General features: G+C 55.0%; 1 protein-coding gene across 4 annotated transcripts in view; it reads left to right on the top strand.

Moving 5' to 3' along the window:
* The first annotated feature begins 9,049 nt into the window (after positions 1–9,049).
* ABCG4 (ATP binding cassette subfamily G member 4) overlaps positions 9,050–23,629 on the top strand; it is a 35,115-nt gene continuing 20,535 nt past the window's right edge. For 3 of the 4 annotated variants that reach the window (XM_073320848.1, XM_073320845.1, XM_073320847.1), the window contains exons 1-2: positions 9,050–9,596; positions 11,870–12,107. In XM_073320848.1, the coding sequence (XP_073176949.1) occupies positions 11,879–12,107 (229 nt within the window). In that variant the 5' untranslated portion in view covers positions 9,050–9,596; positions 11,870–11,878. Of the gene's footprint in view, positions 9,597–11,815; positions 12,108–23,629 lie in introns of those variants that run through there. The other variant, XM_073320846.1, reaches the window with a different exon arrangement.

The raw sequence follows: 23,629 nt of genomic DNA, 5'->3' as shown, positions 1-23,629 counted from the left end.
TCACTCCAATAAATCTGTCTAGAGGTGACTGGTGTTTCAGTGTTATTGTTGGATGAGTCTCCTCACCCTCTAGCTCCCATCCACACTCCACCCAGTTAAGTCCCTATGTTCAGAAGCCCCATCTCTCCTCCAGGGCTGGGGGTGGAGCTGGTTGGGAAGTGGGGTTTTGTTCCTGTGAAACAGTCCCATGAAAAAAATGATAGTTTTTGTTGAAAACTATCTAAGAAAAAAGGGCCATTTTTAACTGAAAAACCAGCACTCCCCAAATGTTTGGGTTTTGACAAGTGCCAGTCCCAAAAAAATGGGGACAAATTTTTTTAGGTTGTGGCCAAAACTTTTTGGGTGCCAAAAAGTGAATGGGGGGGGGGGTTTGTTAAGTGAACAACTGAAAAAGATCATTGGAAAGCAACGTTTCCCCTGGAAATGACGCTTTTCTAACACTGTATTCATTTTTATGAAAAAGTTTCCACTGAAAAAGTATGACCAGTTCTAAGTGTGAGCTGTGCTGGCCCAGGAGCCGTTTGCATTCAGACCGAGGTGGCAGTTCTCGGTTTGGCCAGCAGTGTGCAGCACCAAATGAGGATAGCCAGCATCCTCTCCCCTGCCTGCTGTTAGTCCAGGTATTTCCAGAGCATTACGGTCACTGTGAATTTAATTTGTAAATCTAACAGGACCAAAGCCAGTGAGTTCAGGGCTAGTGAATTGGGTGCAGGTTCACAGGCTTCCAGGGAGCAGTAGCTCCTTGCACTCCGGAGGTGACATACACAGACAGTGCTATTCCTTCTTAGGCATTGATACTCACCAGCTGCCTCTCCAGGGTATTCCTACCCCCTCGCCTCCGCTCACGTGTTCTCCCCTCTCCTGTAGGTTCTGGAGCCCAAGCCCCTCATTGCTACAGCTCGTAGAGGCATGAGGCTGATTGACGGAGACGGTTAATGTTCTGTGCCCACGCTGCTAGCTCAGCTGATTTCAGCTTTGGGCAGGCTTATGGGTGAGCTCAGCCAGTAAAGGCAGCTAAGGCAGTTGCTATGGCCAAAGAGTCACTGAGGGTGCCAACGGGAGAGAAACCCAGCTGGTTATTGGGCTTGCACCCAGAACATGTCCCACATACTGTGCAAGGCTGTGCCTGTAGCCCCCAGTGCTCTCCCCTTGTTAAAGGGGAATTTCAATTCCCCTCCTCTGTTCCTCCACAGGTGAGGCTGGAGGCTGTTCTTTACCCAGAGCTTCCTGAGCCTGCTACTCTACCACTTTCCATCTCCAGTGAGTCCACAGGCTCCTCTTTGGGGTCAGCACCTTGAGGGCCTGTCCCAGCTACTGTTCCACCCTTATTCTCCAGCTGGCTGGGGCCGCTCCCAGGGAGCGCGTGGATGGTTTGCATCCCAGCGAGGCGGCAGCAGCAGGGGGTTATGCTGAAACCAGTTTCCCCTCTCCAAAGGTCAGTGCTTTCTCCCATGGAAGTTGATGGCTGAGCTCCCATTCATTGCAATGGGCAGCATGGGATTTAGCTATAAAGGCAGGTTTCCTTTTACATCCCTCTCTGCAGCAGCACTGCAAAGAGGGAAATGGGTCTCTCTTTAAGGGGATGAAGGCAAAAGGCGACAGACCCTCCCCTGACTCTCCACAGCCACAAGTGCCTGTTATATACCCCACCTCGGCAGGCTACCACCCACTTTGCCTGCGTACCCCCTTGCACCCAGGCCTCCTGTGCACCAATTCTTCCATCTAAACAAAGCTGCACATTTTGCTCATCCCCATGCCCGCTGCACCCCAATTATACCTGGGCTGCTGCCTGCGTAAAAGAAACCTACTGGTTCCTTCTGTGACCTTGGACCGGTCACTCCCTGTCTGCGCTGGAGATCCCCCAGCTGTACAGCGGAGATGATCTTCTCGCTCATCTGCATAAAGCAGTGTGAGATCCTCAGGGGAAAAGAGGACTTAGATGGGCAAAAATATTCTCCTTGCAGCACCTTTGATTACAAACCCAGCCCCTGTGAAATGCAGCCAGCTCTGGGGGAGCCAATGCCCTCCCCAAGAGTGTGGGGAAAGGGGAAGCTGGGCCACTAGGGCAGGGATCTTTAACGTCCTTGCAAAGGGGAGAGTTCGTAGCCTGCAGTAACTGCACAGACCTCAGTGTATCCAGTGGGGAAGGGTGAAGGATGGATGCTGCTGGATTTGACCCTGTGGGTTCCAGGGGTTTTCAGCCCTGTTGACCATCTTCTCCAGACAGAAAGCAGGAGACCTGTGGTTCATTTAGCCCCCTATCCCAGCTCCAAACAAAGCCAGCCGCTGTCACTTTAGAGGCAGGTGCAAGAAAGCCCCATGTAGATAGATGCGTGATAGCCTGCAAGGTCTCATCCCAATCCCTAATAGTTAGAGCGTGGCTTGTCCTGTGGAGTGTGAGGTGGGGGCTCCCTACTAGAATATGTTAACATTGAGTAGCCCTATTTAACTGGGAGGAAGACTGGACAGTGGCGAACACCCTAGCCTGGGAATTAGGAGATATGGGTTCAATTCCCTGCTCTACTCCAGTCTATGTGATCTTGGGCAAGACTCTTAATCCCTTTCTGCCTCAGTTTCCCATCTGTAAAATGGGGATAGCAACAACTAGCTCTTGTAGAGTCCTTTATGTTTATTGATCTCAAAGAGTGCTGCCCTCTCTCATGGCAGGCAGGCTGAGGGGATCAATACGGTGCAGAGCGTGAGGTGCTCAGATACTCGTGGCCTGAGGCAGGTACGGACCAATAGAGAGCTAGAACCCAGGCTGGGCATCTTGTGAGCAACAATCAGCAGCTCAGCCGCAAGCTATTGAACTCCATGCAGGGGGCACTGGGGGAAGTTCAGGCCTGGGCAATGCTGCTCAGACCAGCTCCTTATTATCTCTGTTGGAACGGCCGAGGAGTCCAACGGCAGCGCCCCAGGGGAGCAGGTTGGCCAACCCCAGCTACCTAGAAGCCACCACCACCACCACGGGGGCCTTAAGAACCAGCAACTCTGTTCTTATTCTGGTTTGTCATGTGCAAACATTGGGGGGGCGAGGGCGGGAGGGAACCAGGGTGATTCTGAAAATAGCTGTGACGTGGAGAGTCATTTCCAGTATCTCCTCCCCATGCTGCCCCCTGCCCCAGCCCCATCCTCTGCAGGAAGGGGAGGGGGCTGGGAAGGATGGTAGGTTTTTCCAAGGCAATGGAGCTGAGCAGCAGTGGCTGGAGTTTGACTGTAAGTAACCTCACTGCAGCAGCAGCTGCATCCCCTCCTCCCTGCCAGAGAAGGAGGCTGTGAGCAGGCCCAAGTGACAGGTAGAGAATTTAAAGCTACAGACGCACACAGAGCTTGTCCTCCAGCTGCTTAACCTAGTTACTTCCGAGGCACTTTAGTATGTGCTCCCAGGGCAGCCGACGCGGGGACAGATCTGCTCTGTGGCTGGGCTCGGGTAAGTGACCTGTGCTGGGGTATGGTGGGAACGGGGAGCTAGTCACCAGGAGGAAAAAGAAGCTAACTGAGCTGGGGGAACTGATCCAGCTGGGATGGCAAAGGAGGGTTCAGTCCTTGGGCTCTATTTTTACAGCAAGTCACCGCAGAAATGACTACATTGGAGAGGCCGAGGTGGGGGTAAAACATAACTGCAGGGGTCTGTGACTGCAGCATGGGGGCAGGGAGTATGCAGTGCTGGGGCTGAGCAAACCCCAGGCCTTCTGAGAATACAGCCCCCAGGGCTCAGGTGGTCCAGAGAACACAGCGTTGTGTCTGGACAGCATCCCAAGGAGCCAAGGCCAGAGATGAGGCAGTGCTGGGTCTTGGGCTCAGTGGCTAGTAGGAGTTAGAGCGGCAGGGAGGGAGGGTGGGAGAGAGGGCTTGACAATGACCCTGTCTGCCTGTGGGAATTGTTTAAGCTGGGCTGGTCAAAGCCCAGATGTGTGTGCTGTCCTGTGAAGAGTCATGGCCTGGCTCCCCGGGGGGTGGGAGTTGATGGTCCTCATCCATCTGTAACCTAGCATGAAACCTGTGCACTCCCAGGGTGGGGGAAGAGTCAGACTGTGGCAAGGGGCATCCTGCCAGGAAGGAAGGGGTGAGAGAAAGGGAATCCCCAGATCTCTGTCTAGGGCTCAGTAGGAGAGAAATGAACCAATCCCTCCCCCCAAATCGCACCAGCACCTTCTCCCTCAGCTCAGGGTATGGAGAGATGCCCATCTGCCAATGCAATCCGTGCTTTGAGGATCCACTGAACCTGATACAGGGCCAGCCCTGCAGCCTATGGGCCCAAGCCAGAGCAGAGAGCTTCTTCCCCTCTAGTCCCATTGCTGGAGGGAGAGACTAGGTCAGCTCAGGAGCCGTGTAGTCAGTGTGGGGCTGGAGGCAGGGCTGGGGTTGTGCTGTTTGTGCCCCAACATCCATCCAGGGCTTAGACCTAATGCCAATCCCCCATCCCAACAGACCAGCGATAAGCTGGGTATAGCTGGCAGGCGCTGGGGTCCTCACTGCTGCCCCAAGGTGAGCTACGGCCAGCTAAGCAGTGGGTTGGGTTGATGGACAGGCCACTCTTGCCTAAGCCCTTTGTATAACATTCATCAGCTGACCAGATGAGCTATCTTATGGACTGCAGGCAGCATAAACACAACCCCCTGTCGCAGGCACTTCTCATCCGGGCAGAGATTCGCTCTGAGCTGCCTAGATTTCTTCTCTCCTTTCATTTCCAGCAGGAATAAATATTCAACAGCTCCAGTGGGCGGCAAAGGCTTTTAGCCACACAGGTTCCTCTCCATTCGCATTATGCTGGCTCCAGCAGGAAGCAGCCTCTTGCTCCCCCAGGGAATCTTCCTGGAGCTCAGTGTAACCCCATCTCCATTCCAGCCCTGGAAATGCACAAAGGAAGAGGCAATGGATTATTCTCTCCAGCAAATTCTGTGTGTGTGTGTGTTTTGAGAGCGAGAGAGGCAGAGGGAATTGGAGGCACATGTGCTGTAAGGATAATTAAAATATGTTTACAGCAAGATCACGGTGATTTTCCAGCACTACCACTGATTTAAAAACCTCTTAGGGGAGCTTCTGCATTCTGACCCAGTTTTCAGAGCCCTGGTGGGGATAGTACAGACTATGGAAGGTCTCCTGTGTTCTGCATCTGTGCAGTGTGTCCCTGCTCCAGGACCGGACTCTGAGGTGCTACTGCAGTACAATTAATAACAATTCTTAAACACTATTATTTTATTATATAGGTACAAGGAATCACGTGCTGCAATTGAATAGCACTAAACTGAGAGCCAGGGAAAGGAAATACCATTCCATTCTTCCATTCCCACTAGGTATTCTTATCTTTCTGTATGATTATACTCAACCTGTGGAACCTCCTGCTGCAGGAGGTCACAGAGGATGAGGTTTTCAAAAGCACCTAAATGACCTAGGAGCACTAGTCCTGACTTGTGCTCCTGAGTCATTTAGATGCTTCCAAAAATCCCATCCTGAGTGAAATGCTGCAAGTAGGATTTAATCAGGGCTTGGCAAATTTTAATCATCATTTCAATAAAACATTGTAAGTGCTATAAGCCAAGCTAAACAGGGTGGACAGATCTTTTGCTTCAGGGCCAAACTTACGTACACAAGGGTCAGAAGGAATGCACAGATTCACACCTACGGCACCAAACCATTGGTAGGGTGCAGCATGCAGTTTTGTGTCATTCTCTATTGCACCAGCTCTTAACCATGGCTGGAGACAAGTGCCAGATTAGGTACACAGCTAACAGACCAGTGAATGTAGTCCCTGACCTAGGATACAGTCTATTCCTATGATAGGTCCATGGGTCACCCATAACTCCAGCCCAACACCCACCAGGACAGGTTATCCCTCAGCCATGATGGGGGAGAGAGTGCCTGTTGTCATACCCTTCTGGGTACAGCCACCGAGATAGCCTCACACTTCTATGAACAGCCATGTCCCCCTACCTCCCATATGGCTGTACCAAAGACACAGTGGCCAGTGCAAAGCTAGGCTCAAAGCCCAGCTTAGAGAGCTTGTTTCTTAAAGCCAAGCCAGCAGGCAGGACCCTAACTAGGAGTCATGGCCCTACTTCCCCAACAAAGAGAACAGACTGTCAGCATTTCAGGGCAGGGGCTGTCTAGACCCCCTGTCTGTACAGTGCCTAACACAAGGAGGCCCCTGATCTCAGCTGGGGCCTCTAGGCCCTACTGCGATGAAAATTAATAACAGAGCTAGCATTATGACTCCTGACTCGCTCCGTTCACATAAGCCGCAGCAAGTAATGTATCTAAGGTGGGCTGAGTTTTGTGGGGTGGTGTCAGAATTTGTGGGAATTCAGTGCTGGGGGCATTCCACCCAGGAGAAGAGCAGTGGGGATCCTCTTGTGAAATGGCCACAGCCAAAAGGACTGAATCCTCTGCTTGTCCACGCCACATGGGCAGTTAGGCAAGCTGCTCTGCCACTGACTCATCTGTGCGTTTCAGTCCTGCCTTAAGGGTATTATTTGTATTGTGGTAGCAACCGAAGGCTCCAGCCAGGCTCAGAACCCCATTGCGCTAGGGGCTGTATAGACAGAATGAGAGAGAGTCCCTGCCCCCCCAGAAAACCTAAGTTTGAAAAGAAGTGTTGTTAGCCCTAGGGAAGTTCAGTTTCCATAGTCCATTCCTCCTGAAGCTGCCAGAAAGGGGGCTAATTCATACCAATTGTTGTGGTTTCTGAACTGTAGACACTTATGTCCTAGGGACTGGACTGAGACCCACCAAGCTCATCTCACACATGGGAATGCCCAAGAGAGGGGATCCCCTTTCCAGCGCTACTGACCTGGCAGGAGTGAAGCCAAGTGATGGACGAGATGGGCAGCGGTTTCTGAAAAAGGCAAACCCAGAATTGTTGTACTCCTGCTATGAAAGAAAAATTACCCAAACAAGCCAGAGCACAGAATCGGCTTATGAGCTTACATGGAACATTAAATGGCAGTAACACATTAACCCAGGAATGTCTTAGGCTGGGTATAGCGCAAGGTACCTAAGGGAGTTAGGCACCCTATGGTAGGATTTGTCTACGGCCCAGCTCAAAGGGATTTAGGCTCCTAACATCCATTTATTTCAGTGGAAGTTAGGAGCCTAAATACCTTTGTGAATCTGGGCCTAAGTGACTTGGGAGCCCAAGTCATTGTAAAAGTCAGCAGCATTCAAGTTATTTAGGAGCTTTTGGAAACTTCTCTCCCCCCACCCCCCCAGCTCCCACTGATTTTCAGTGGGATATGAGCCACTTAACTCCCTTATGGTGCTTGTGTAAACTCACAAGATAATTTAAATGAACCAAGAATTCACCACGCTGAGCCTTGTTCTGTGTATAAACAAGTCCCCTCACTGTCCCCTGCCTGGGGTATTCGCAGCTCCCCGGCCTTCCTAATGTCCGACCTGGAGACCTCTGTACTCCTTTAACCACCCCGCACTACCGCCCCTGGCAGCAGGTGGCCCCCCTGCCATTACACATGGCTTGCGTCTGACTCCCAGTTTAACTGATTCCCAGTCTGAGTTTGGTCCAACCATCAGCGCATAGTCACTGTCTCCAGCTGTCTCCCACCCTCCCGGTGACTGGCGGTGGCAGCAGGAAAGCTCTCCACAGCTCAGCAGATGGTTTTCTAATTAATACCCTCATTAATGTCGCTCATTTCCATATGTCTTCCATGCTTTAAGAAATGTTGTGGGTGATATGTGTGACTAGTAACGATGGCACGAGCCATGCAGAGAGGTGCCGGGGCTGCGTGAGCTCTGGTGAGGAACGCCAGGGCTCTGACATCATGTTGATGGAGGCCTGAACAGAGAGTAGGAGGACTTGTGGCACCTTAGAGACTAACCAATTTATTAGAGCATAAGCTTTCGTGAGCTACAGCTCACTTCTTCAGATGCATATCGTGGAAACTGCAGCAGGCTTTATATATACACAGAGAATATGAAACAATACCTATTCCCACCCCACTGTCCTGCTGGTAATAGCTTATCTAAAGTGATTTCCAGCACAAATTCAGGTTTTCTCACCCACCACCCCCCCACACAAATTCACTCTCCTGCTGGTGATAGCCCATCCAAAGTGATAACTCTTTACACAATGTGCAATTATTATAATGAACAGAGAGTGAGATTCCTCCTCCCAGACACCCCACCACAACCTGGCTGATGCACCTCAGTCCTGACCTCTACCCCTCATCACTTCCCCACAGCCCTGCTGATACATATTCCTGGCCTGCAGACCCCAGGTATTCCAGTCCAAGGACACCCCCCACACACACCTTGCTGCACCAATCTGCAGTATCCCTGCTACTCTCCCTGCACAGCTCCGCTGACATACTTCATTTCCCAAGGGCTCACCCTAGTTTATTTTAGGGTTCCCACACAATCCCCTGACAGCGCTCCCTGCTGTTCCACCCTTTGGGCTCTCCTGACTGGAAACAGATCCATTTGCCGAAGGGGTGTGTGACTGTGCGCACATCCATATAGGGCAGGGAGTTTGTGATGAATCAACCTCCGAATCTGTTTGAATGTTTCCCCTTTTGTTGCACTTCCCTCATTAATTACACCCAGTAACTCTGGGGGGCTTTGGGTGATGGTCAGGCTACCTGATCTTAGCTGCCTATCACAGCCAAGCTGGTAGCTGCCCTCTATCTGCAGCCAGTGGGCAATGTGGGTATCCCCGGGGCGCATCTCCACAGGGAACGGCCTTTAGAACATTTCAGTTGATGCAAGAGCTGTGGGTGCAGCACTCCATGTCCTCCAGCCTCCAGAGAACTGGGCCCCTCTTTCTTGGCTGGGCTGGGTACAAACGCTGCTGTCTAGCTGCCACGGTGCAATGCTGCTGCGTTCTGTCAGGAACACAGACCATGGCCACTGCAGCAGGGCCAGCCGTGCCATTCGGAGCCGGAGGGGGGATTGTTTGGGGTGGGCCAGAAGGGACGAACAGCACGCCCAGGCCTGCAGGAGTAGGTGCTCTGGCCAGCCCTTACCTTTAGGGTCCTGGACAAGACAGCGCTTGGGTTACTGCCTCTTTAAGAGAGGCTGCTGTGTGGGCTGGGGAAGTAAGACCTGCCTGGAAAGCCCAGCCTCATTCAGCAGAAGCTGGGACCCTACTGGAAAGGACCCAGGGGATGGATGGAGGCAGCTCCAGGAGAGGGGTCCCTAGCTGGCGGCTTGGCTGAGAAAGGCATTTTCCAGCGAGGGGAGGCGGCAGCCGAGCCAGCCCCACCTGCGAGGCAATGGAGAAGCCAGCGCCAGCTGGGGACTGATTGCAGCGGGTACCGGGAAGCTGCAAGTGTGATGGGAGCCCGGGGCCTGCAGTAACCTGGCAGCCCCTTCATTGCGCCGGTCTCTCTCTCTCTCTCTCTCTCTCTCTCTCTGTGGGTGCACGCTCAGCCCGGCGTCGAGCGCTTCCTCCCTGAGCCTCGGCCACCGCAGGCAGGAGACCTCGCCTCTTTGTCTGCGAAGGCGAAGGTGAGGGCGTTTACACGGAGAGGCGCCGCCACATGCCGGCGGCTCGGGGACTCCAGGCAGCGGGCGGCGGCGCGGCGCGGTAGATCCGTCGCCCCTCCAAGGACGGGGAGCCGGGCCGAGCCCCGTAACGCGCTAAGGTGAGCGTTGCAAAGGTCTGCCCCCTTTTATACCACGGCGGCCAGCTTGCAAAGCCCCCTTCCCCTGCCACCCGCAGGCGGGTGAGCTGCCCGGAGACACGAGGGGGTGCGTGCGGGGAGCGGGGGGCCGATCAATTTTGCTGCAGTTTGGAGGGGGGGCAGAGTATGAAAGAGATGGGGGGGCGCTGAGGACTCTTCCTGGCACATCTGCCCCCTTGGGGGGGCTGAAGTCGGAGCGATGCGCGGGGGGGGGGGGGGGGGATGTCGTGCTTGCGAGGAGCCGCGGGAGGCGTCAAGGTGACCCCCGAGGGCTCCGCCTGGCTCAAACTTTGCCTTGGACCCTCTAGCTCCGGGGGGGGCTGCGGCCGCCGGGGCGCCTGGCGCAGCGAGGGGCGAGCGCCTGGGATGTCGGGGCTCTGGGGCCAGCGAGCCAAGAGCCCTTCGCGGGGGCTGGGGGCTGGCGCTTTGCCAGCCCTGCAAGGGCTCTGCCTGCATCAGGGAGCGGCCCAGCCAAGGATGCTCTGCCCAGAATTCCCCAGCCGGGCCCGCAGCTCCAGGGAGGCATTAATACCCCAGCCGTGGGGGGGGCAAAGGGCCCCGGGCTGCTCGCCTGCAGGCTCAGCTCCCCTTCCCCCAGCAGCAGGGCCCCCACAGGCCTGCCCCATTTGGGGCTCTCCTGAGGCCAGGTGCAGTGTAGGGGGCCCGGGCAGTGCTAACAGCGTCCCCCACTTCCCCGGATGAGCCCCACCGTGAACCCCGGTGCCGTGCAGCCCTCTCTGGGGTGGAGCCCACCGCCTACTGCCCGGCGCACAGCAACACGGCACTGCAGTGTCAGGTGGGCAGCAAAGGAGGCTCATGTCCCCGTTACTGCTGGGGTGACACCAGTTAGACTTTGGCGAGGGCACCTGCTGCTCATCTGAAAAGGGCCAGGGAAACGTGAACAAAGCCAGGTTCCCCTGGGCACCCTCCGCAGTCCAGCACCATGCAGGGGCCGATAGGCTCGTAGGGAAGAGCATCTCCTGTGCCAGCTCTTCCTTGCAGGTCTGCTACCCCAGCACTGGCCTAGCGCCCTGCCTGTCACCACAGCCTGAGCTGCTCCGGCTGCTGAGAGCAACCCAGGATCCTGTGGGACCTACTGGAGTGAGGCAGATGATCAGATGCGGTTGGGCTGGTTTAACACAGGACGGATTGGCTGGGGGAGGGGGGGGAGCCTTTTGCCCCAAGAATTGCAATGCATTGCAATGCCATGGCTTTGTCTGTCATCCCAACCTCCTGCCCCCTTACCAGACAGGAGGGGATTTTCCCCTTGGGCATCAGCAGCTCCTTGCCAATGGCAGGAGCAGATTGGAAGCCTGGGGGGCTCGCTGAGTAAGTAGCCTAGCTGGATTTACAGGGGGTACCCATGAATCCCTCCATCTTTCTCTCTGGTCTCTCCCTGCCTCTGCCCAGTGAGGATGCAGCGGGATGGGGGACAGATCTTGCTCCCTGCTCCCCACTCAGTGTGCAAGAGGAAGAAAGAGGGAGCAGGAGGGATGGGGGGGCCCACAGGGCAACAAGCTGCCTCAGCCTGAGAACTAGGCCTGGCTGGCAGAGCCAGCCATGGCCAGAGCTCCATGAATTATTGACATCTCAGCTGATGAGTGGCTGCCTGCCCCCAGCTCTCCAGAACCTGGCTGAGGTACATCAGCCCTGGGGTGTGGGGGCAGGGGAGTGGAGGGGAGATGTTCCCCTCCAGACTAGCTAAGGCCCCTTGAGGGGGCAGCATCCTGGATAGCGGGATCAGCCACTGAATTCTTCTCTGCCTTGGAAGGGGTTGGCACCTCCAGGTTAGGCATGAAGGGGCTATTATCCATGTCAAGCACATGGGGCAATCTCACTCTTCCAGTGCACACCTGCACCCAAGGGATTAATACTCAGCAGCACCGAGCAGCCAGCTCCCTTGGGAATCCCCCGCTGGTCCAGGGATGCTAATAGCTGCTGCAACATTTATTGGGGAGGCAGAGGCCACGTGGCAGCTGGTCAAAACCAAGCCAAGCTGCCCTGTTCTAGCAGGAGTAGGGTGGGAGCTGGCTGCCGGGGAGCTCCCAGCTACTCCAGCCCCTGCATCCCAGCAGGTGGTGCTGTAGCAATAACCCCAGGGCAGTCCCAGCTTTCTCCCAGCAGGGGTGCCTCGGGGCAGGGGCAGGAGTTTCTGGCTGCTCCGCGTAGAACAAGCTCCGATGAACTGGTCACTGTCTGTCTCCATGGTGCACATGTGTGGTGTCCCCCTCCAGAGCGGCGCCATGGCTGAGAAGGGGATCGACCCGACCTGCGTCTCCATCGCCTTGGAGGACTCTGTGTGCAATGCTGGCTCCCAGGACGCGCCTCTCCTGACCACCCACCTGAAGAAGGTGGAGAATCACATCACAGAGGCGCAGAGGTTCTCGCACCTGCCCAAGCGTTCGGCCGTGGACATTGAGTTCGTTGACCTGTCCTACTCCGTCCGTGAGGGCTCCTGGTGGAGAAAGAGAGGTAGGATGTGGCAGCCCCTGGTGAGGGTGCAATGGTCCTGTGGGTGTAGCATCTTTCATGGCAGTTGTGTTCCTGTGGCCAGGGAATGGAGAGAACTAGCCAGGAGGGGAGAGATTTGAAAAGAAATCACAAGTCAGTGTCTTGAGGGGACACAGGTGGCAGGAGCTGTAGAGGAGAAGGCTTTTGCGCCTGCAATGGCAAAGGGACTGTTAGGATATGCTGTTCGGAGGAGTTTGCCTCCAAGGTCTTGGCTCCAGCCTCTTTCTGATATGGTGACTTTCATCCTCAGTCCCAAAGCACTTTGCAGGGGTTATTTACCCACCACTGAAATGCAGCCACCTCTGAGGTGGGATGCAGCAGCTGTTAAAATAAAACAATAAATAAAACAATGTTTTATTTTAATCTGGTAACAGAAGGGTTAACTGTTGTGGGATGTATGCGCTAGCATAGGGGCCCCTGTCAGTTTCTTATATTCCTATTGGATAGATCATGTGAGGGAGAGAAAAAAATACCCAATGCTTTGTTGCAAGTAATGTTCTATGCTGCATCGGTGGCTGAGACTGGGAACAGCCCTGTGCTGCAGAAGCCAAGGGCTCTGGCTCTAAGATGGTTAGATGGTGGTTTAGGTCTCTTATTCCCTGGAAACTCTTTTCTCTGTTTAATGCAAGTGCAGTGCTTGGTTAAGGAAATCCAAGAGGTGCCAGTACCCACCAGAGACAGAACTGGATGACAGGAGGGAGGTGGGAGGGGAGGAAAAAGAAGGAGAAGACAAATCCTGGGAGTGCAGTGGGAGTGAGCCCCTGGAAGGGTGTTTAAAATAAGAGTCCATCCAGTGGTGATTTTGAGTTGGCTCCTACAGGGGATGGGCAGCCAGGGGAGGTGTGTGGGGTCAGGGTGCTCCCTGGGTTCTGCAGCCTTTGGGGGGCTGATGAGATGGGGCTAGCGGGGCAGAGAGGAGGGATTGGAATAGGAAGAAAGACGAGATGGGAGCTGGTTGCCGATCCTAGCACCCGTCACCCAAGATGACCAGAAGTCAAGATGGAGCCACCCTTCAGTGCTGACACGTTCGCTCCCCAGCCGAAGGCAGTGAGGAGGGGAGCAAGGGCCCGTCAGAGATGGCTGAGTTTGTAATCCTGTGGTGTTTGCCATGTCCTGGGCGGGGAGGGGGCTGTTGAAAGCATCAGTTCCCTGCTCCCACCGGTGATACTTTTCCACCTGGGTGGTTCTTGGTGTCAGAAATCAATGTTCCAGACATCTCTGCCCTTGGCACTGCCTGCGGGAGAGGGTGTGGAGTCTCTTCCTAGGCTGCTGAGGTGGTGCTAGCGTGTTTCACTTCTGGGATGTGCTTGTGGCCAGGAGAAGGGGGAGATACAGGTAAATTACAAGCGCTGAGGGCAGTAAGATCATGTTGCCACCGCCAGGCGTTGCACTTCCCGCCCATGTGCTGTAGGATCCATGCATGGCGGATGAATGCTGCTGAATTTGACTCTCCAGCTGTGATATCAAAATATATATTTAAATTAACCCCTGGGGGCATATTTCCAAAGGGTCATGTGGGGTTCCAGTCACATGGCTCTTGTGGAAGTCTCTGCTAAACCTCTGGGACTGTGGAGATTCCCCCACCTTGGGCAGGGACCCTCTTTTTGTTCTGTGTTTGTACAGTGCCTAGCACAATGGGGTCCCGGGCTGGGGCTGGGACTGGGACAATACAAACAATGAAGAACCGTGTTTCTGTGCTCCAACCCAGCACATCTGTGGGGAGTGGAGTGACAGGCCCTTCTCCGCTGCTCCTATTTTGGTCATCCATGTGGGGTTGTGGTTTGATAGAGAGTGTAGTGCAAACCACTAGACAGGAGTTTGAAGGGGAGGAAGACTTGTCACTTCCTGTGGCTGTATAAACTGCAGTAACCTCTTTCCAGTACCTACCTTCCCTGACCATGGCAGAAGGATGTGCTCAAGCCATGGAATCTGGCTGTTTGGAGGAGTTTGCCTCCAAGGTCTTGGCTCCAGCCTCTTTCTGATATGGTGACTTTCATCCTCAGTCCCAAAGCACTTTGCAGGGGTTATTTACCCACCACTGAAATGCAACCACCTCTGAGATGGGATGCAGCAGCTGTTAAAAAGCACCCAGTAACACCACACAACAATTGAGGAGAGGAGTGAAAGAGAATTCAGTGAAATCGCTGGGCAGGATTTAGGGAGGCAGAATGGAATTGCCCGCTCTGGACATCTCCTGTGTAATGACCCAAGATGGCCAAAACCTCAGGGACAACAGAGCACTCAGGGCTTCAAATCCCCTCAAAGAGACCAGTTCTGTAGGAAGCTGCTGCAAGCTGTCAACCTGGTGGGTGGGTTGAATGGCACTTGAAAGACCCTGACTGATGTGTCAGATCAGAGCATGAGCAGGCTGAGAGGGGAGTAGGTGTGTGGGGGGGGTTAGTTTCCTGCTCTCCCCGACGTCCCACTCCTCAGGCCCTTTGAGGATGGCTCCTACCAAACCGTGCGTCGGTGGCATCCCCGTTTCATGTGTGTAACTTGGGGGGGCCCCCAGAGAGCCGGGGGAGGCTGATGGCAGCCAGTAGGTGGTAGTCTCCTTTAATTAGCTCCGTTCATTAATGGGATGCCAATCAAATGGCCCCAGGAGGCAGAAGAGAAGCTGATCCTGGAGGGGTGAAGAAAGACACTTTTAGAGCCCAGGGTTTGGTAGCGGTAGGAGAGAGTGGAACATCGCAGCAGCTGCAGAAAGAGCAGGGCTGGGTGGAATGCCGTAGGGCAGCTGCACGGGTGCCAGAGATGACTGGATGTGCTTTTGGGGGTGACGTTACGAGTGGGTCCCAAGTTTTATAGGATGTTGACTGCCGCTGAGGAAGGACCAGGGCTTGGTAGGGCAGAGGTCAGGGCGGGGTCCCCCAACAAAGGCTGGATTTTGGTGTGGGTGCAACCTTCCATCTGAAGGGAGACTTGAACTGCTACCTTGGTGGGGCTCATCGGTATCACCTCTACCTGGTGAGACGAAGGGAGCGTCTCCCGGCCAGACCGGAAGCAGCCTGACCAGTCTTAGCTGGCTGGGGTTCTATGCAGCTCTTACAGCCAGTAACACACCCATCTGGGCAGAAGCTCGGGGTGCCTGGATCCTCAGCTGTAAATGATCCACATTCCAGCCTGTGCAGGCAAACTGGGGAGTCCTTCATCTCCCCCAGACAGACCCTCCTACCCTGGCCTCTAGGAAGTTCTAGAATTTGGCCTTTCGGGTACAGAGTTTGCCCAGGGCTGTGGACACGTGTCCGCATGGCTTCTGTGTGTGTCTATTTACCAAGTATCCTTATTCCCCCTTTTGCAGTTGGAGAAACTGAGGCACAAAGCGAGCAAGTGACTTGCCCTGGGCCTCCCAGTGAGTCAATGGCAGAGCCAGGACTAAGGCCCAGGTCTTGTGACTCTCACCGCACTGCCCAAAATGTTCTCCTTGAATAACGCAGCCTGTGCCCTGAGTTACGGACAGAACCCCCTCTCTCCTCCGGAGCTGCTGGCACTGGCAGACTTGGGGGCTGTAAGCACAGTCTATAAACTGTTCCATTGCATCAGGACTTTTCCCCATTTCTTGTCTGTTCCCTTTTCCTACTGTGTCTCCTTAGCAGAATCTATTCTGAACCCATATGGCCTGAGTCAAACATCCATGCCCAGTGCCTTCCAGTGGGTTCAGAATTAGGTGTAACGAATTCATCCAGCCCTGCCAGAAACAATGAGCTGAGCTTTGTCATCCACCTTTTAGCAATGGGACGTCACCCTAACCCCCTGCTACACTGATGCTGTCTCCCTGCATATCCCGTAATGGTGATGTCACCCTAAATGTCCCACACGTTACGATGAGGTCACTCTGCATTTCCCCAGTCCAGGCTGGGTATCTCTGGGACCAGCCCCTTGCCTGCTGTTTGCATCAACTCCAGACTGTTTGCATCACCCAGAGATGGGGGGATAGCAGGCAACACTCTGAGGCCTTTCTCAGGGCCTGATCCTTGCTCCCGTGAGCAACCTTTACTCAGGCAAGTAGTCCCTCTGGCTCCAGTGGGTGGCGGGCTCAGTTCCTAGCTCTTTATTCAGGCAAAACTCTGCTGGAGTCAATGAGGCTCTCACCAGACGGAGGGGCTCCAGGGTGTATCCCAGTCACAGTAAATATTGTACCTGGCCCCTTTCAAAGAGGGGTGCTGAGGATCCTTCTCCCTATTGAATTACTCAGATTAGAACCTCAGGGGCAGGGACTGTTTTCGTTCTGTGTTTGTAGAGTACGTAGCACAACGGGGTCCTGCTCCGTGCCCGGAGCTCCTGGCACTACAGTCATACAAACACTGTGCCCATGGCTGTGGACAGGTGCCCACATGGCTTCCTACATGTGTCTGTTTACCAAGCATTGTTATCCCCCCTTCTACAACTGGGGAAATCGAGGCACAGAGACTTGCCCAAAGTCACCCAGCAGATCAGTGGCAGAGCCGGGTACAGAATCCAGGAGTCCTGACACCTCGCTCCCCACCACGGGGCCATGCTGCCTGCTAAGGTGGAGTCTTGGGGTTCCCAAGCAGAGCCGAGACAGCTCTTCGCCAAACTGAGTGTGAGATTCAGGGGTGATGGGGGTGTGAGCCTCACCCCCTGCTCAAGGGGGTTTAAAGCACATGGGCTGTTGGGGGTCCAGCTGGGGGTCCTGGTGAAGCTTTCTCTCGGAGGTGGTCTCCCTCACCCCCCCTCACCTCACATCAGCCTCTGTCCCCTCCCTAAAAGCCTCCAGATCTCCCCTCCCTGCCTCAGATGTCTGTAGGGGCAGGGATTGAGAGGGATCTGGCCCTGGGAGGCAGCTGATGAGGCAGAGACGGCTCTAGTGGGCGAAGAAGGGGGGTTAATTTGGGACTGACCCCATTAGTGAGCACAGCTCTGCCGGGCTCACTCAGACAGCAGAGGGCAGGGAGGGGAGCCAACCCATGGGAAAGGCGGCTGGGGAGCAGGCCCCAGCACAATCCCCATCTTCACATGCCGGAGCTGACAGACAAACTGCAAAGCCCTGCAGAGCCTGCTGTCCTTCCCCAGCAGCACGCAGGGGTGGGCTGAGTGAGGGCTCTGCTGCGGCCGGGGGTTACTGGCTGTCAATGAACTTGAGTAACCGGGCTGCAAGCTGCGGCCCTTTGGCGTCTGGAGTGTGTGCTGTGGTTTGTGTGCCACGCAGAGCCGCCAGCCGTGCAGGGCTGGGGAAGGGGGTGCAGCTTAGCGCCTGGGTTTGCCTTCTGCATGCAAGGAGCAAGGTGTGTGAACCGGGTGCCACTTCTCCCGGCTCTGGGTAGTTTGTCACATGCCACCACATCCCCATCTTCAGCATCTCGCACCAGCCTGGCCAGGACTCTGAAAACCTGCCGCGAAGCCACCGACATGGCTGTGAGGAGGAGGATTATACGCTGTATTACCATCGTGCTTAGGAGCCCTTGCCAGGGGCCCGGCAACTGCTGCAGGGCCATAAAGCTGCCCCCAGATTGCTTGCTGGCCCCACCAGCCCCCTCCCTGGGCCAGCTGCTTCCCTGCTCCTGTGCAGGCTGTGTCGTTAATTTCCTACAGTGCCCTTGGATGGCAGCAGTAAAGGTTCTGGGGTGCACTTCCCCACTGGAGGAGAGGAAGGGGGCAGGTTAACGCTGCCCAGACGAGGAGAGCAGTCCCTGGGCCCTGAAACAAGATACACCTCTTCCCAGCTGATTAGGGAGGGGTGATGGAAATGCTACTCCCCTGGCACCTGATCCAGGGACACTCAGGGGCTTTACAGCAGCAGCAGGGATAGAATGCAGACCCTTCCTTCATAGAGCAAGAGGAGAATCCCCATTAGCTGCTAGCAGTACTGGGTCCAGGACACACAGTGAGCGGTTCTGATTCCTTCCAGCAAAGGGAAGCAGTGCCCCATAAACCCTAGAGTTGGGTACCCAGGAGCCTAGCCGGGCTGATCTGCAAAAGCGCCCGTGGTGCTCTGGGCTGAAGTCCAGCCTTTCCTTAGAAGTTGGGAGGGGCGGTGCGGCTGGGCATGTCCCGGAGGGTGACCCCAGTGCGATGGGTGCAGACGCCAGGGGTTAACCCCTTCAGAACCATGGCGCTTTGCTGAAGCTATGGAGGTTGCTGGAAGGATGGATGTGTCCCTAAGGTGGTGATTGCTGGGGGCAGGAGCTTCATGCGGAGGGACGAGTGGGAAGTTGGTTCCTTATTTTTACCATGGCGTCCGTGTGAGAAAGCATGACAGAGGGGGCATCTGCACCCGATCTATAGGAGAACTGAGGGCTTGTCCTGCAAGACCTTCAAACCCTTATTGTTTGTTTATTTGTGTTGGGGTAGCTCCTGTAGGCCTTAATTGGGGAGCGGGGCTCCGCTGCACTAGGCACTGTCCAGCCATGATGAAAAAACTGGCCCTGCCCCAAGAGCTGACAAGCGACAGCCGGTGGGCAGCAGACAGATACAGTCTAGGTCATTAGATTAGAAGGATATAAACCTGGCATCCTCCTAATCTAATCTAATCTAATCCCTCTCTCTGTTCTCTGTGCTCTTGCATTCATTCTGTCTATCCTTGCTCTCTCTGATCTGCCCCTGACCGTGGTAGGGAGGTGCTGCCCTCAATATCTGAAGTTGGAAAGAAAGGTCCTAACCTTCCGCTATACCGATCACTTATTGCCCTGATGCATGGGGGTTTGATAGCCCTTGTTTGAGCCTGTGGCTATGGGTCAGGGAGTTATCCAGCTCCACCATCTAGCTCCACTCCTTGGGCCCCTCCTGCTGCGGTTCTTTGACGCCTCCACCGGAGAAGCCCCGAAACTGGCTTTGGACGGTAATAGCTGCTCAGAGACACAAGGCACTGCCTGTCGCACTCCCCCGAGACATCTTGTTCCCAGCGCTGCAAAATGCTAATCAGCCCCTTCAAGTCCCTGGTAATTCTGGGGCTGATTAGCGGCTGCTGCCAGGTGTCACAGTGGGAATGCAAAGTAGGTCGGCGGGCCATCGATCCGGCAGGCGCAGGGCCTGCAGGCTGGGGACTGGTATTGCTGGGGGCTGCTTCCCAGAAAGCCCCTCCTGGGCAGAGCCCACCCAGTCAGTGTGCCACTGGGTGCCCCAAGGCAGCAGTGATGACTCAAACACCAGTAACTGCAATAGGGACCACATGTTAGCCCTCGTTACTGGTCAGGGGCGGGCAATGAGGCGGTTATTGCATGGAGGCAATGGGAGAGGAGTTCTTTAGCCCATGGCGAGCTCTCCCCATTCACACACATTGTTCCTTACCTGCAGAACAATCTCCTGCTTCCTGTCCAACAAGCCCCCCCTCTTACTCTCCACCCTTCCAGAACTTCTCCCTGCCTCCCCTAAACTCCCCCTCTCGTTTCTCATCTGGTGCTTGCTTGTCTTTATTTTGAGCCCCAGTCTTGCGAGGCGCTGGACACCTGCTGGAGGGAATGGCCAGAGTGCTCAGCACCATGTGGCATCGGGCTGGTAGGCTCAGGAAGCTCCCCAGGCCATGGAGGCATCCGTGTTGCACAGAGCAGGCTCAGCTCTTGGTTTCCCCAAGGCCAGTGTGCAGCAGCAGCCCCCGTGTCACTGGAGCTAGTGCAGTTGCTGCGGGTTTGCAGTGAGCAGGGTAACAGAGCGGAGCCCAGCCCAGGGTTTCTAACATGGTGCTGGAGAATGAGTAACAGTGACTGTCCAGGGGGCAGATCTTGAGAGGTTGGGGAGAGAAAAGTGGGGTCCCCTGGGATTCCACATTTTGGTTTCCTATCCCAGCTTGTTTGGTTTCCATCATCCCAGTAGGATCCTCTCTCTGTCCATCCCCATGCCATGCTCTGTCCTAGTATAATCTGTCCCATTAGGATCCGTGCTCCATTCCAGTATGACCTATACATGCCTATCCTTGTGCGCTCTGCCCCACCCCTTGACTAGTCCTGTCATGTGTCCTTTCCCTTCTCATTTCTGGATGGTCACAGAGGCCCCGGGCATGCAACTTATCGGCTGCAAATCGGACAGACTCCACAGGATGATGGAGGGAAGGGGGTGGAGGGAGCCTGCTGCTAACCTTGGCTTCCTGGAATTTACAACTGAAATCCACGTGCGGCTCTGCTGCTGGAGCCAATCTGGGCTGAGCCTGGGGCAGAGTAGCCGGGCCTTTGGCAGACAGACGCCTGTTAGTAAGGTAGGGGAGGGACCCTGCATGCAGAAACAGGTGCCCTGACCCAGGCCTGATCCCCTGCGGAGGTAGGAGATGGGAGGAAGCTTTGCTGCTAGGAATGGGCCTGTGTGTTTGGATCTGAACTGCCCCGTGGTTCTGGGGCTTGGGCCACATTTCCTATCCCAACAGGTGCTGTGCAAAAGGCTGGTGGGCTGCTGCCAAGTCACTGAGCAGCAGCTACACAAAGACCTGCAACCCCTAGTCTCCCTGCTCAGAGCGAACCCCCACCCAGCTCCCTTTCTTGGGAGATTCCATCTCCCCGCTGGCCCTGAGGCTGCCCCAGCATCCGGCAGCCTGCCTTCTGTAGGGACCCTTAGCACATTCCGGCTTGCCCTGCTGCTAAGGTCCATAGCCCCAGGCAGATCCAGGGCCCCCAAGAGGCTGGGCCTCCCCTATTGGGGGCAGGAAAATCAGCGGGGCGCATCTGTCTGCAAAGTCAGTGCAATGAATAGGGATGGGGTTTCACTGTTCAGGGAAACTGTAGCTGTTTTCTCCCTCGGGGGCCCAGCAAGGGCACCCACTCTTATGCTTCTGGGTCTTGGGCGGAGACCCGCATCTCTCTCCCTCCTGACCAGGGTATTTCCAGGCTGCACAGTTACCTGCCTGTGCTGTGAATTCCCCAGCAAAGTCAAACAATCTAAGCAGGCTTTGCTTTGCTTTCTTGTCAAAGGCTTTGAACTGTGTAATGGCCCACAATTATATCACTACACAGCTAGATTCAGAGTCAAAGAGAGAGGAGGGACACTAAATGATCTAGCCTGACCTTCTGAACGCAGCTCTTTCTAAGCAAGCACATTTATTCTTAAGGTAACAGCATTACAGAGAAAATGTATTAAGAACCTACAAGCATGCTAAGAAGCTTGCCAGAGTTCACTCCAACTTCCACAAGGGCTCTGGCTGGTGAAAACATCCTTCAGACCCCACCAAGGAGGTTTTCTGTGGTCACAAGTTCATAACAGCTGTTACCTCAGAACAAATACCCCATGAATCTGAGAATCACTCATTTATCTAGTTTGGGCCTCTTGACTTTCTCCTCCTGTAACAGACCATGGGGTTTTCCTTCAAAGGGATGGGTCTAGAGGTGAGCAATTTGCATTCCCCTCCTCCCAATATTTCCTAGGAAACCCACTCAACTAAAAGGTCAGTCTTGTCTGACCCATTGTTTGAAAAGAATCCTTTGACGCTCATAACGATTCCCAGGGTTTACATTAGTCCTGCCTCCCCCTTAAAGAAGTTCCATGCAATCCCACAGCGACACGTACACATGTGCATTTGTAATACAATGAACTCCTAAAATACTTAAACTTAGTTCAATAACATTTGCCCAGGAGATGGCAGTAGATTGCCTGATCTGGCACGGGGGGCCTGTTGGGGACTGGGGGTCCCAGGTAGTACAGGAACTTTCACCTCCAGGTCACCAGTTAGGAGGGAGACCTGCCGGCACAGGAGATCTATTCCTAACGGTTGCCACACCAGAGCTGACTGCCTGCTTGTAAAACAATGGTTGATGTTACAGCGTCTGCAGGCTTGTAATGTGGCACCGGGCTCAGAGAGCGGGAGAGATTGTGGGGTGGCCCCCCGATGTGTCTCTGGATGGGTGGACAGGCTGGGAGTCAGGACTCCTGAGCTCTCTTCCTGACCCGTTGTGTGGATGACCCCATTCTGTACCTCACTTTCACCATCTGCAACATGGGGAGAATGATCCTGTCCAGCAATTGTAATGGGCTTTTGACTGATAGAGCTTAAGGCCAGAAGGGAGATGTGATGAAGTGGGACTGTTCTTAATGTTTCCTCTGAATAGTGTGGGGGTGCCTCAGTTTCCCCTATGCAGTTCTTAAGTATCTAAGGGGTGGGATAAGGGTGTATGATCATTGCAGAGCCCTAGAGGGCAGGTGTGTGCAGGGGTCTGGACACACAGAATGGCCACATCCTGTTTCCTGGCATCTGATGGCCTGGCCCTTCCCCCCTGCAAGGTGAGAGCTAAAGGGTTGGAGAACAAAGGAATCAGGTGACCTCCTGGCCGGGAGGGGGCGGGGGGAGGAAGGGACAAAGCCCAGAGCAGGGCGGGGCTGGAGGGAGTTTCAGTTTGGGGCTGCCTGGGACATGGAGTGAAGTGCAGACGTGGTTGTCTGGCTCACTACCCCCCAAAATGGACCCAGCTGAGGGGTCCTGATCTCTGCACCTGCAAGCTCTGTGTTAGACCATGTTCCTGTCGTCTAATAAACCTCTGTTTTACTGGCTGGCTGAGAGTCACGTCTGACTGCGAAGTTGGGGTACAGGACCCTCTGGCTTCCCCAGGGCCCCGCATGAGCGGACTCGCTGTGGGAAGCGCACAGAGGGGCAGAGGATGCTGACTGCTCCGAGGTCAGACCCAAGAATGTGGAAGTTGTGTGAGCTGTGTGTCCTGAAGACGACTGCCCCAGAGTCCTGACTGGCTTCATGGGGAGCAGTTCCAGAGCATCGCCCAGGGACTCCGTGACAACTGGCGGCAGCGGTGGGATGTACTGCACCCCATGGACAGCGCTTCCTGCAGTAAGTGACTGGGGAGCAGTAAAACGAAGGGGGATTGACAAGGACCAGGCGTGCTGAAGGCTCAGAGAGGAGTGGTTTTGGGGGGCGGTTAACCCCTGGGAGTGTGTGACCAGCGAGAAGGACTGTGCAGTAATGGGGTCCCCCTGGGGACTGCGGTGAACAGTCTCAGGGGCGGAGGAGCCTGCAGCTTGGCCCTGGGAGAGAGAAGGACTTTTGCAGTAACAGGGTTCCCCTGGGGATTGCAGCGAGCGGTCCCAGGGGCGGAGGAGTCTGCAGCTCGACCCTGGCAAAGAGGTGGTGACCTCGAGAAGGGCTGGCACACTAGGGGTTCTCCCTGGAAACCGTGGGGAGCTGAGAGCACACAGGCCTGTGAGTCCACAACAACTTGGGAAGAGCGGAGTGATGGCCTGTCACCATCTCCTTAAGAAGGACATTGTAACCCTGTGCAGAAAGAGAGGGTTGAGCATTGGAAAGTTCACCAAAGCACAGTTAATCGTGCAGCTGGAGGAGGATGACCGCTCTAAGGAACAGATTCCTGACCCCAAATGGGGCTATAGCAGGATCTGGGAGCAGCTGGAGTGGTAGCCAGGCATCCCCAAGACTCCCGTCCCCGACCAGATGGGGGTCTTCACGATCGGGTTCCCCATCGGGGGATTGGAGATGGACGGGATTGGAGCTGAGTGCGAGAGACCAAGAGGACTGTGAGAGACAGCAAGAGTCCAAGAAAGAGCTGCAGAAGCAGCAGCAGCATGAACTGGCGGTGGGG

The sequence above is a fragment of the Lepidochelys kempii genome, chromosome 22 (assembly GCF_965140265.1).
Source record: "Lepidochelys kempii isolate rLepKem1 chromosome 22, rLepKem1.hap2, whole genome shotgun sequence".
Taxonomy (NCBI): Eukaryota; Metazoa; Chordata; order Testudines; family Cheloniidae; genus Lepidochelys; species Lepidochelys kempii.
Note: the sequence above shows the minus strand (reverse complement) of the source record. Positions and strands in the feature narration are given on the sequence as shown.